This window comes from Poromitra crassiceps (assembly GCF_964638095.1).
Source record: "Poromitra crassiceps genome assembly, chromosome: 16".
NCBI classification, from domain to species: domain Eukaryota; kingdom Metazoa; phylum Chordata; class Actinopteri; order Beryciformes; family Melamphaidae; genus Poromitra; species Poromitra crassiceps.
The window spans coordinates 21,672,857-21,685,356 of record NC_139645.1 but is presented as its reverse complement, the minus strand read 5'-3'; the positions used below and the strand labels follow the sequence as shown (position 1 = coordinate 21,685,356).

The 12,500-nt window shown below is 43.4% G+C and overlaps 1 protein-coding gene across 1 annotated transcript in view; it reads right to left on the bottom strand.

The window, feature by feature from the left end:
- The window catches only part of LOC310791518 (transient receptor potential cation channel subfamily M member 1-like), a gene marked incomplete at both ends in the record, with an annotated part of 40,978 nt that overhangs the window by 10,153 nt on the left and 18,325 nt on the right, over positions 1 to 12,500 (bottom strand). Inside the window, 10 exons of the mRNA XM_083653193.1 lie at positions 269 to 400; positions 2,195 to 2,423; positions 3,951 to 4,243; positions 4,393 to 4,422; positions 4,882 to 5,022; positions 5,295 to 5,345; positions 6,079 to 6,213; positions 7,596 to 7,781; positions 8,303 to 8,403; positions 9,641 to 9,713. Coding sequence (XP_083509319.1) covers positions 269 to 400; positions 2,195 to 2,423; positions 3,951 to 4,243; positions 4,393 to 4,422; positions 4,882 to 5,022; positions 5,295 to 5,345; positions 6,079 to 6,213; positions 7,596 to 7,781; positions 8,303 to 8,403; positions 9,641 to 9,713 — 1,371 coding nt within the window. The remainder of the gene's footprint in view (positions 1 to 268; positions 401 to 2,194; positions 2,424 to 3,950; positions 4,244 to 4,392; positions 4,423 to 4,881; positions 5,023 to 5,294; positions 5,346 to 6,078; positions 6,214 to 7,595; positions 7,782 to 8,302; positions 8,404 to 9,640; positions 9,714 to 12,500) is intronic.

Genomic DNA, 12,500 nt, shown 5'->3' with positions numbered 1-12,500 from the left:
GTACCCTGCTGGACTTGTGAATGTGCTTGTGTCTACATGGTGTCGTACCCTGCTGGACTTGTGAATGTGCTTGTGTCTACATGGTGTCGTACCCTGCTGGACTTGTGAATGTGCTTGTGTCTGCATGGTGCCGTACCCTGCTGGACTTGTGAATGTGCTTGTGTCTGCATGGTGCCGTACCCTGCTGGACTTGTGAATGTGCTTGTGTCTACATGGTGGCGTACCCTGCTGGACTTGTGAATGTGCTTGTGTCTGCATGGTGCCGTACCCTGCTGGACTTGTTGTCATCGTCCTTCTCTTTGGCGTCGTCGCTCTCCTTGGAGGAGTGATACGCCGTATCGTCTCCCAGCCGAAGGTCCAATAGGAGGATTGAAGGAGGAAAAACGATGCCTAAAATCACCTGGGGACAAGATGAACAGTCTGAACATACAGTATAATTAACAGAAGAAGAAGAAGAAGAAGAAGAAGAAGAAGAAGAAGAAGAAGAAGAAGAAGAAGAAGAAGAAGAAGAAGAAGAAGAAGAAGAAGAATCTGGCAAAACAACAATGGGTATTCCATAATAATAATGATAATAATAATAATAAAATGTAATCACACTTGCCCAAAACTCATTAAAACATCAGTAAAACATCATATGCGATGAAGGACTTGAAAGTAGAAAACACCATAGATGACACTGATCTTGATCACCTGTGAATCTCATCAATTCACCGAAACGCATGAACACAACGAACCAAATAAACAAACAAACATACAAACAAACAAACAAACAAACAAATGGACACACTGAGCCAGAGCAGAGCCGAGCTCCAAAAGAAAAAAAGAAAAACGTTTGTCCCCCAAAAAATGAATGTGGCTTATGGTTGAAAATGTACTTTGAAAAGGCTGTGGCTCGAACCCCAGTCGTCAGCATGAAAGGAAAAGGTATATGCCCATCCACCACCCCCGACCCCCTTACTGGCCACCATTTTGTTTCTATGTCACACTACTTCCTGTTTATAGCTCCTCAGTCTCGACTGACAGAAGCAGAAGTGCTGCAAGCAATAGATACTTCCAATTCAGAGACATTATTTTGAAAGTCGTGCTGAGTGTCACGAAAAGAAAAAAAAAAGAAAAAAGGTGTCCATGTACAGTCTACACAAATCTATAGATTACAATTCCCATTCCACAAACGAGACCGGGTTAAGTTAAACTAACTTATCCTTTATTGTCCCGGTGGGAAAATTGATCCTCTGCATTTGACCCATCCTGTAACTAAGAACCTTCCTGTAACTAGGGCAGCGGGCAGCGCCAGGGACCAACTCCAGTTCTTTTGCCAATGCCTTGGTATTAACCCTAACATACATGTCTTTTACAGGAGTATTATGTCTTTGACAGGAGTATTAACCCTAACATACATGTATTTTACAGGAGTATTAACCCTAACATACATGTCTTTGACAGGAGTATTAACCCTAACATACATGTCTTTGACAGGAGTATTAACCCTAACATACATGTCTTTGACAGGAGTATTAACCCTAACATACATGTATTTAACAGGAGTATTAACCCTAACATACATGTCTTTGACAGGAGTATTATGTCGTTGACAGGAGTATTAACCCTAACATACATGTATTTTACAGGAGTATTAACCCTAACATACATGTATTTTACAGGAGTATTAACCATAACATACATGTCTTTGACAGGAGTATTAACTCTAACATACATGTATTTTACAGGAGTATTAACCCTAACATACATGTATTTTACAGGAGTATTAACCCTAACATACATGTCTTTGACAGGCGTATTAACCCTAACTTACATGTCTTTGACAGGAGTATTAACCCTAACATACATGTATTTTACAGGAGTATTAACCCTAACATACATGTCTTTGACAGGAGTATTAACCCTAACATACACGTCTTTGACAGGAGTATTAACCCTAACATACATGTATTTTACAGGAGTATTAACCCTAACACACATGCCTTTGATGGTGGGAGGAAACCGGAGCACCGGGAGGAAACCCACACGAACACGGTGGGGGGGAACATGCAAACTTCACACAGAAAGGACCTGGGATGGACCGGGGGTTCAAACCCGGGACCTCCTTGCTGCGAGGTGACAGTGCTAACCACTGAGCCACTGGTACCATCCCAGGTGAAGTAGGCGTGACACACAGGACTGATGGGCGGCGCACCTTGAGGCCGTTGCTCTTGCCCATCCTCAGGCAGCCCATCCACATGTCGGTGAGCAGCATCTGGCTGCAGGTGTGGGCGATGAAGTCTCGGTGCTTGGCGGCCACAGCCAGCTTCAGACAGGTGGAGTTACTCCAGTTGTTCAGCTCGTAGGTCAGCAGCTTCATGGCCACCTGCTCGTCGTGTTTGTATGACTGATCCAGTAGCTCGTACGCCAGCTGACCAAACTCCCTGCAGGACAAAGGCAAAAACAGCTGGGTTAGATCGTCCAAACTCATTTCATTTCATTTATTTAATGTGTGACTCATTGACCATGATCACATGGTATGGAGCACAAACAAAACATACAAAAACAATATACAATGGCACACAGCATGGCTAGTGCATATGTCATTTAAACAGAGGCAGGACAATCTTCAAAAAAGCACCTAATTTACACATAACTTTTGGTCTGTCTGATTGTAATAATAAGATCAGTTTAAACATAGATGGACGAGTTAAATAATATCTGGGTAAATATAACTCTCTGAAATTCAAAATAATTACATTCTTGCATTCAAACAACATATGATACTCGTCTCCCACACAGTTGTCACTACAGAGGTTACAGATCCTCATACTTCTATGCAGTCCTTTATATCTGCCTGTCTCCACTTCCTCATTCTGGGTCATGTCACATCTTTGTCCTCTGCTGCTCCAGTCTGCTCATCCTGCAGCTCTCCTCACCCAGTGGTGTAACGAAGTATTAATACTTAAGGACAGTAGGCTACTTAAGTATTTTTTCTGAGTATCTGTACTTTACTAGTATTTATATTTCTGTCAATTTTCACTTTTACTTTTACTCCACAGCATTTCCGGGTAGAATATAATTGGCTGGGCTGTTATGGAAGTCCGGCTCTCTGCATGCATCGTTCAAATGCGCCGCACTGTATGTCTGTCACTCATTTTGTTTTGGTCTTTAGGGGCGGCCCTTAACTACTTTGCACAATGCAGACGTATATACAGTATCTACTGTATCTACGGCTGGCTACTGCAAGACTAAGGCCTTGGCCACACTGATCCGTCAGAAAATGGACAGAACGGATAGACGGATAGATGTATGTCCGTTGCATGTACAAGTAACCTACTTGTACATGCCTATAAACCGAGAGAAGAAGAAAAAAAAGCTGGCGTCAGCTAGCTGTTAGCTCTGTGCGCTACGTTACTTATGTGGCAATAAAATGCCACTGAATGACCAGATTAGATGGTGAAATCAGACGGTGACACTGACTATCACGTTGTACAACAGCGGGATGGTGTACACAGCATTAATTATAGCCTCCTTCACCGCCTCGGCCGCCATCCTCTTTGAAAAGTTGAAACAAATCTCGGAACGCCTCCTCTCGAGACCTCGACTCTGATTGGCTAAACGGACAGTGACTATCCGACCATCCGATACGTCCAGCCAGAAAAAGTTCATCCCTCTTCAACTTTCTGTCCATCAAAACGTATGTAAATTTTCTGGATACGTACGCTTCTGAGTCCTCCACGGACAATCGGACAGCTGTCATTGAAAATGAATGGAAGTGAACAGAGAAATGAACGCACACGGACAGATACCACGGATCAGTGTGGCCAAGGCGTAATGCGTCATTGGCCTCACAAACTGAGCTCCGAGGTCCACCGGTATTAACTAACCGTTAATTGAGTGACCCTTCTTGTAAAGTGTTACTCTTCTTCCAGTCTATCCTCCCCTCTCTCCCAGCATGTGTGACTCACTTGGAGTTGTTGTCCAGGTCCTGGGAGATGTCGTCCACCAGCTGGCTCTGGGACGACTCGTGGGCCATGGCCTTGTAGAGCTTACAGGCCACCAGAGCCTTGGCCATGGCCTCCTCGCCACGCTTCCACAGGAACAGCGCCATCTTCTGGCGCTTCATGAGCACGGCCCACACCATGAGCTCGTGGAAGGGGTACTGGAACCTGCTGACCTCGGGGTCGTCCACGTCGATGTCCAGCTCCTCCTCTTTCTTCTTGTTCTTCTTGCCTTTGCCCTTCGAACGCGGCTCATCGTCCTGGAGGGAAGCGATGCAGCAACGTCAATGTGGCTCTTTACAAATGTAAATCACCGGTTTGGAAAACGGGGAAAACGACTCACATAATGGTACGTTTTTTAAGACATTTTAGATTTTAGTCCTTGAGATTCTCCATATTTGATACCTACCTCCATTCCAAGAAGTTTCAGTGCTTTGGGCTGCAAGACAAAAAACAGAAATATATATTTACTAGTATAGAGTTGCTTCACTCCAAAATACACATCAGAACACCGGATTTTTCCATGAACTAAACTGATCGGGTGAATCCAGGTAAAAGCTTGAATCTCATAAGTTTCACTGATTTAAATAGATTGCTACTCTATGATATTTGTAGACTTAGTATTTACCCTCCTCAAGCCAGTCACCAGAATAAAACACTGGCATTTTACGTGTCTGCAAATTAGGATCCGCATAATCTCAGTGTGAAACAAAACATCTGCAAAATATGTTTCTAAAACATGCCATTTTACATTTATGCAAATGCAAACCTGCAAGCTAAGTTTTCTAATTTAGCTTCCCATACTGATGACCTACTGTAGCACTGCCTAGTGTGTGTGTGTGTGTGTGTGTGTGTGTGTGTGTGTGTGTGTGTGTGTGTGTGTGTGTGTGTTGCTCACTCTCTTCAGGCCGTACAGGTTGTTGTACAGCGTCCTGAAGCTCTTCCTGGTGTACTTGCAGCGGTAAGCTCCGCCCATCAGGAACTCCAGCACCAGCCCGATGTCGATCAGGGTGATCTGGTAATCTGGAGGGAGGTTCCCCTGAAATCACATCACATGAGCAAATTGTATTGCAAGTGTTTGAGAAACGTCATTAGGTATAGAAAAAAACATTTTCCCTCAACTTGCAATTTTTGCCAGTTCCAACAATTTTACAGCAAAAAAAAAGTGTTGCTGGAGCTTTTGACCTCTTGGTTCACTGACATGTCACAGATCATGGACGTTTGGGCTGGCTTCATCTCCGTGAAGACATTCCACATGGTGTCATGTAAAAAGACATTTCACATGGTGTCATGTAAAAAGACCATAGTCACCTTCTTGACGTCTCTGACCACAAAGTGCAGTGTGTTGGTTGGCCCAAGCCTCTATAGAGAGAAAGACAGAAAAACACACAAACCGATCAAAACCTCCACATTCTGATTACACGCTCAGTCAGATCAAAACCTCCACATTGTGATTATAGGCTGAGTCCAGGGGCGCTGGAACTATTATTAACTAGGGGGTGCTGCAAGGAAGGGACTCTCGGCGGTGACCGGGATCCCTGTTGTTCCAGCCTTAAAATGCGTTATAATATATAAGGATTTTTCAAAATGTCGATGGAGAAAATGAATGCGGGGAACTCTCTTCCGGGGCAAGAGATGTCATGTGACTCTTCAGCTCTATGACAGGTATGCATGTTGTGAGTCGCGTCAACAGTACGTGCCCACACTGAGGGAACCTCCACCACTCCTCAAAGCCCCCAAGGCTTTGTTCCTTTGTGAATTGTGATTATTTTGAATTGTGAATTTTGTGATTATCTACTTCGTACTCCCTAATGGCAACTTTTCTCAAAAATGTACATGGAATTTGCTGTTTTATGTTTTTTTGTTTGTTTTGTTTTGTTTTTTCTCTGTATTGTAAGTTGAGGAACCTGTTTTGCTGTTTTTTCCTGAGAAATCCCAGGGATTTTGAAAAATTGCAAGCCCCCGCAAATATTGCAGAAATCGGTTGAATTTGCATGAAATTATTGCGATGGCAAAAATCGCAATTTCCTGGAGGGTCTGAAACCCAGCCTGATGTCTTAAAGCCCAGGTGCCACAGGCAGCGCTCTCTGCTCACCGTGTTGTACAGCTCCTCCAGGCGGGGGATAGTGAGGAAGTGATGGATGTTGACGCCGTTTTCTATCAGCAGCTTGACGAAGTCCACGCGGTCCAGAACCAGAGCGTCCATCATGGCCTGTTCCAGAGAGTTCACCTGCAGAAGAAGAACATCCACTTTACCTCCAGACACAGACACACATGCCGCCTGCATGAAGAACACCTTCACTACCAACAGTAGTGAGAGGAACCCATCACATCAGGTGCCTCCACAAAGGATTATTATATATTATTTCCACCTGTTGGTCACATGTAAACATTCAGCTATAGAGTATCGCAGGCATGGTGTATTTTTGTAGGCCAACCCAGAAGTCATACACTTCCCTCATCATAAAGTCAATGGGATTTTTGTGTATGGATATTTGCATTAAATGTCTGAAATAAGGTAGCCTATCAGGGCCGATTCTAGGGGGGGGCAGGGGTGGGCTATGCCCACCCAAAAATGAATCTTGCCCACCCAATTTTTTTTTTTTTTTTTTTTGGTATCTCCCTTTTTGAATTTCAGCGCGACCCGAAGGTTGGAGACCACTGGGTTAGTTAGTTTAGGGCACCTAACAGTAGTTATAGCTTTAATTTGATTTGAGAAATAAGCTCATCCAATGCAAAGAATATTATGGAGTTGATTATTTTAAACTATGGATGAAGGATTGTTATTTATTTGTTAGGGTAACAAAGTCAATCTGCTTTCAAAGTTTTAATTTCAGTTTGAGTTTGAATAAGACTAAAAGTCTTGTAAATATAGGTTTGAAGGCTAAATAGAACCCACAACCTCTGGCAACCTACCGCCAAAGTTGCCCCCTACCAGCCCACCCTAGAGTGGCAGGCTAGATACGGGCCTGTAGCCTATGAAGGTAGCCTGTGTTTTCTGAAAATTGTGATTTATCAAAAAAACAAACATTTACACTTCAAAATAAAAATGGTCCTCATTTGTGAAGATTATTTTGCTGAACACAATCACTTGTGTTAACCACATACCTTATTTCACACATTTAACAAAAATCACATTGATTTATGAGATGATTGAGGGAATGGGAAGTGCTAACATCCGGGTCTCAGGCAGGGTGTCGGACTAATTCCTGCGGTCTGTAGGCTAATGCTTCATCAGTTTAGTAGCTAAATCAGTTTAGTACTTAAATCAGTTTAGTAGCTAAATCAGTTAGCTAAATCAGTTTAGTAGCTACATCAGTTTAGTAGCTAAATCAGTTCAGTAGCTAAATCAGTTTAGTAGCTAAATCAGTTAGCTAAATCAGTTTAGTAGCTAAATCAGTGAGCTAAATCAGTTTAGTAGCTAAATCAGTTCAGTAGATAACTCAGTTTAGTAGCTAAATCAGTTTAGTAGCTAAATCAGTGAGCTAAATCAGTTTAGTAGCTAAATCAGCTTGCTAAATCAGTTTAATCAGTTTGAGCTGATAAAACTTTGTTGTCATGAGTTGTCAAGTTGAACTGTAAATCCTAGCACTATGTAGCGTAGTGTTTTACCCAGCTGAGCAGCTGCAGCTTCCTAGGGTCGGTCTCCTCTGGAGGCTCAGGTTTGCTTTTGCCTCCTTTGCCCTTCTTGCCCCGGGCCTTCCCTTTCCCCGCCCCCCCTGCCCCTCCTCCCCCCGCCCCTCCTCGCTGGGCGGGCGTCGGACTCTTCGGCCGGTCGGCGGGCAAGGCGCTCACCGGCTGCAGAAACAACCAGGAAAACACACAGTGAGACAGACATGTTCCCTCGAGGTTTACGTTTAGTTTATTGGCACAAAGGAGCATAAAGTACGTGGCTGAGAGACGAAACAATCAGACAAATGTCATTCCACTCTGTGAAAATCACTGCAAATGGTAAATGGACTGCATTTATACAGTATAGTGCTTTCAACCAAAGCGCTTTACAATGTGTCTACATTCACCCATTCACACACCGAGGGCGGCAAGCTGCCAGTGCCACGCAGGGTGCTGGCACAGCCATCGTGAGCAATTTGGGGTTCAGTATCTTGCCAAAGGACATTTCGACATGCGGACTGGAGGAGCCGGGGATCGAACCACCGACCTCCTGATTAGTGGACGACCTGCTCTATACCTCCTGTGCCCCAGCCGCCACATTTGTCAATTTCCCCCTTTCTCTCAGGTAGCCCCTGTAGTGCCTCCACGTACCACTAGGGGTATGCATGCCCGGGTTTGAGAAGCACTGCTCTCAGGTATAAACTCACAGGCCAGTGGTGTCCGTAGACAAAGATCTGGCTGCGGGCGATGTCCACTCTGTTCCAGGCCAGAGCCAGACTCAGCTGGTCCGGCGCCGAAGCATTCGTACCTGAAACCAGAGCCATAGAGATACATGTATAAGAGTTGCATCATCTCCATTCACTCCAATAGACCTTTTTTATTTTTTATCTTTACCTCACAATAAGTTCCCAGAATGGACAGTTTGCAATGTACTTTGAAAGGCTAAGATGTTCAATCGAATCGTATATTATCAGCTTTATTTTATACCTATAAACGTACTTCCTGGAACTATTCCCCCCACACACACTATAGCTACGCCTACATGAGTCATTTTGGACTTCCATTGGCTCCACTCTCTCTTCTATATCACTCTGCCTGAAATCACACAAACACGTCACCGCAGCATGTTTGGCTATAGTACAAATCAAAGGTGAATAACAGTAATAGTAAACATCTTGTCCCCCACCAGTGATGGAGCTCCACACTTGGGTCAGTCCCATTTATTGTCAATGTCGCCCCCTAGCGGCACAAAGTCAACATTACAGTGTGAGTAACAAACTAACTAAGGAACTAATGGACAGGAACATGGTGGGGAACACAAAGACATGAATGAACATCTGGTGAGTGTCCAGTTCTACTAAGATGAATACTGCAGTTAAGATCATCTAAGTAGTAAACTGTAAGTTCAAAGGTAATGTGTTTAGGATGTACAGTAAGCCAATCACAACCACCTATCATCAGATGCTTATACGGTACCACAGGAAACAGTCCAGAAAACATGGATGCTAACACTTCTGTCTCGTAGGTGTAAAAGTCAATGGGATTTTTGTATGGGGATTTCGGTTAAATGCATGAAATAAGTTATGTGGTAAACGTTTATGAAACAGCTAAATTTGTGTTCAGCAAGATCATCTTCACAAATGAGGACCACTTCTATCACTTTTGAAGTGTTTTCTGAAAACCGCATTTTGCGTTTTACGGTTCAAAAGTCAGAATAACTACTATGTTTTAATTTATACTAGAAAATTATACTAGAAAATTTTGAAATACAAATTAAATAATTTTGAAAGAAAAGTCATAACAGTGTTGCTCATTTGTGAAGATTATCCTGCTGAACACAAACTTCGTCCCATAACCCTTTTCCCCATACGGCCTACAAAAATACATCATCCCTGTGGTACTCTATAATGTGTCGTCTTCGAATGTGACGGGACGTATCTTATACAACACGCGCACGCGCACACACACACCCACACACACACGCACGCACACACACACACACACACACACACACACACACACACACACACAGGTGTGTGGTGTACCTTTGAGCAGAGCCGTCAGGATGGACATCTCGATGTCCTGCTGTCCCTCTGAGCCCATGCGGAACACGGTGATCTGCAGCAGACAAACAACACGTTGGCCCATCACCAACCCACTGGCCACGGCTGTTTTTTTGTCCAGGGAGGGCTATACTAGAAATAGGGCTAACCGATAAGGTTGAAATCAATACCATGATAATCATAAGGACTTTCCTCGATATAATCAATATATCAAATTAATGTTCATCTCATTGACCCGAATGGCAATGGGTTCAGTGTGATGTCAAACACATTTGACCTTTTCAAATAATCATGTATTCCTATACCATACGTCTCTTTTTATCTGTTTTTAAGTAAAATGTGCTTGTCATCATCAATTTAGACAGCAGAAATGTATTACTATATTAAAATGTATTCATATATCATGATATGATCCTGCTGAAAGACAATACACAATCATATTATTGATTTATCGTCCACTCCAATTCAAGCAAGTCCACACACTACTACTACCTTCTGATTCTGAAGTGGACTAGCGAAGGTCAGACTGTGTGTGGAGTTAATAGAGTCATGGCAGTGATGTCAGAGATCAGACTGTGTGTCTGGAGTTAATAGAGTCATGGCAGTGATGTCAGAGGTCAGACTGTGTGTGGAGTTAATGGAGTCATGGCAGTGATGTCAGAGGTCAGACTGTGTGTGGAGTTAATAGAGTCATGGCAGTGATGTCAGAGGTCAGACTGTGTGTGGAGTTAATAGAGTCATGGCAGTGATGTCAGAGGTCAGACTGTGTGTGGAGTTAATAGAGTCATGGCAGTGATGTCAGAGGTCAGACTGTGTGTGTGGAGTTAATAGAGTCATGGCAGTGATGTCAGAGATCAGACTGTGTGTCTGGAGTTAATAGAGTCATGGCAGTGATGTCAGAGATCAGACTGTGTGTCTGGAGTTAATAGAGTCATGGCAGTGATGTCAGAGGTCAGACTGTGTGTGGAGTTAATAGAGTCATGGCAGTGATGTCAGAGGTCAGACTGTGTGTGGAGTTAATAGAGTCATGGCAGTGATGTCAGAGGTCAGACTGTGTGTGGAGTTAATGGAGTCATGGCAGTGATGTCAGAGGTCAGACTGTCTGTGGAGTTAATAGAGTCATGGCAGTGATGTCAGAGGTCAGACTGTGTGTGGAGTTAATAGAGTCATGGCAGTGATGTCAGAGGTCAGACTGTGTGTGGAGTTAATGGGTTCAAGGCAGTGATGTCAGAGTTCAAACTGTGTGTGTGTGGAGTTGATGGAGTAACTCTGCCTTTCGTTGTTCATTGTGGTTGAAATAACATGGCGACCTCGTGACCCGTCACACAGTCTAGAGCCTGAAGTACATCAGCTCTAATTCACCATGAGAGACATCTTTGTTGGGGGCCGTCCCTCCAAATTGACTCAGGGCGGCGTGGCGAGGAGGTCACATGGTCACATGGTCACATGGTCACATGGGCCCGAACACAGCCAGGTTGTGTGTGTGTCTGCTGATCCGGGACGGTCCCACATTCAGCACACACAAGGAGCCGCGTTGTTCTGTCAGAACCCTCGTGGTTCCAATACAAGGCCGTCGTTCCAAAATCACTCGGCAAGTATCCCGTTTAAATCAAAAGGAATGTGACTCGAAACATATCACTTATTGATTCAAAAAGAATAGATCAACTATTTGGTGCACATTTCTTATCTCATCCGTGCCTATATTTTGAGCACGGGCCTCAATAGCAGACCTAAGCCACACAAACACTGAACGAGCTCCTCCACACAGAAAGGCCAATCTAAAAAGGCCCGGGTCACATCGAATCTGCATAGAAATCATTTAGATTGAATGGAGTTGATTATAAAAGGATTTCTGTCTCCTGTTTAAATCTATGGGACAGGCATGGAGCATGTGACCAGCTGTTCACAGAGACGTGCATTGTGGGATTAAATACAAGCCGGGGGTCGGGGTCAATGTGAACAGTGTGTGTGTGTGTGTGTGTGTGTGTGTGTGTGTGTGTGTGTGTGTGTGTGTGTGTGTGTGTGTGTGTGTGTGTGTGTGTGTGTGTGTGTGTGTGTGTGTGTGTGTGTGTGTGCGTGTGCGTGTGCGTGTGCGTGTGCGTGTGTGTGTGTGTGTGTTGGGACGGGGGGGTGCAGTTTGAACAGTGAAACGGTCTTATATCTGCATTAATGCATGATCCCGCCTCAGGTCCCATCACTTCACAGAGCAGGATACAGCACATACTATAAATATGCAACAATAAATAAAACACATGAAAGAACGGGGAATTCTCTTTGTAAATTGAATTTCTTGCAGTAAATTGCATAGATGTACAGTAAGAGTACAGAAGATAATTTTTTTATGATTTGACCCAAAGACTCTACTCCTTATGAATAAGGGTATGTCCTCTCATTGAATTAATATGGCAAATGTTAATGTCTCAGCAATCTTCCCTGCGTGGTGTGCATTTATACTACAGTATACTTGGGATTCAACAAAAGGTTTTGACATGAAATTTAGGCATTATGCAAAGTTGAGGTAAAAATAACTAAATAACTAAATACATAAATACATAAATACATAAATACATAAATACATTATTTATATATTTATAATATATTTATTTGTGGTTGAATAATAAATGCTGTTTAGAACAGTCTCTGTCCTGCACATGATGACACACCTGTTTGTAACTGCAATAGTTAAAAAGGAGAAGTCAGAATATAACATGAAACAAGATAAAATGAAGTGGTGATGGGTGGTGATGATGATGATGGTGAAGGGCATGTTGAGTAGTTTGATGATGACTTGTTGAAACCAGGGCAGGTTTTGGGGTGAGACAAAACGGTGAAACACAAATGA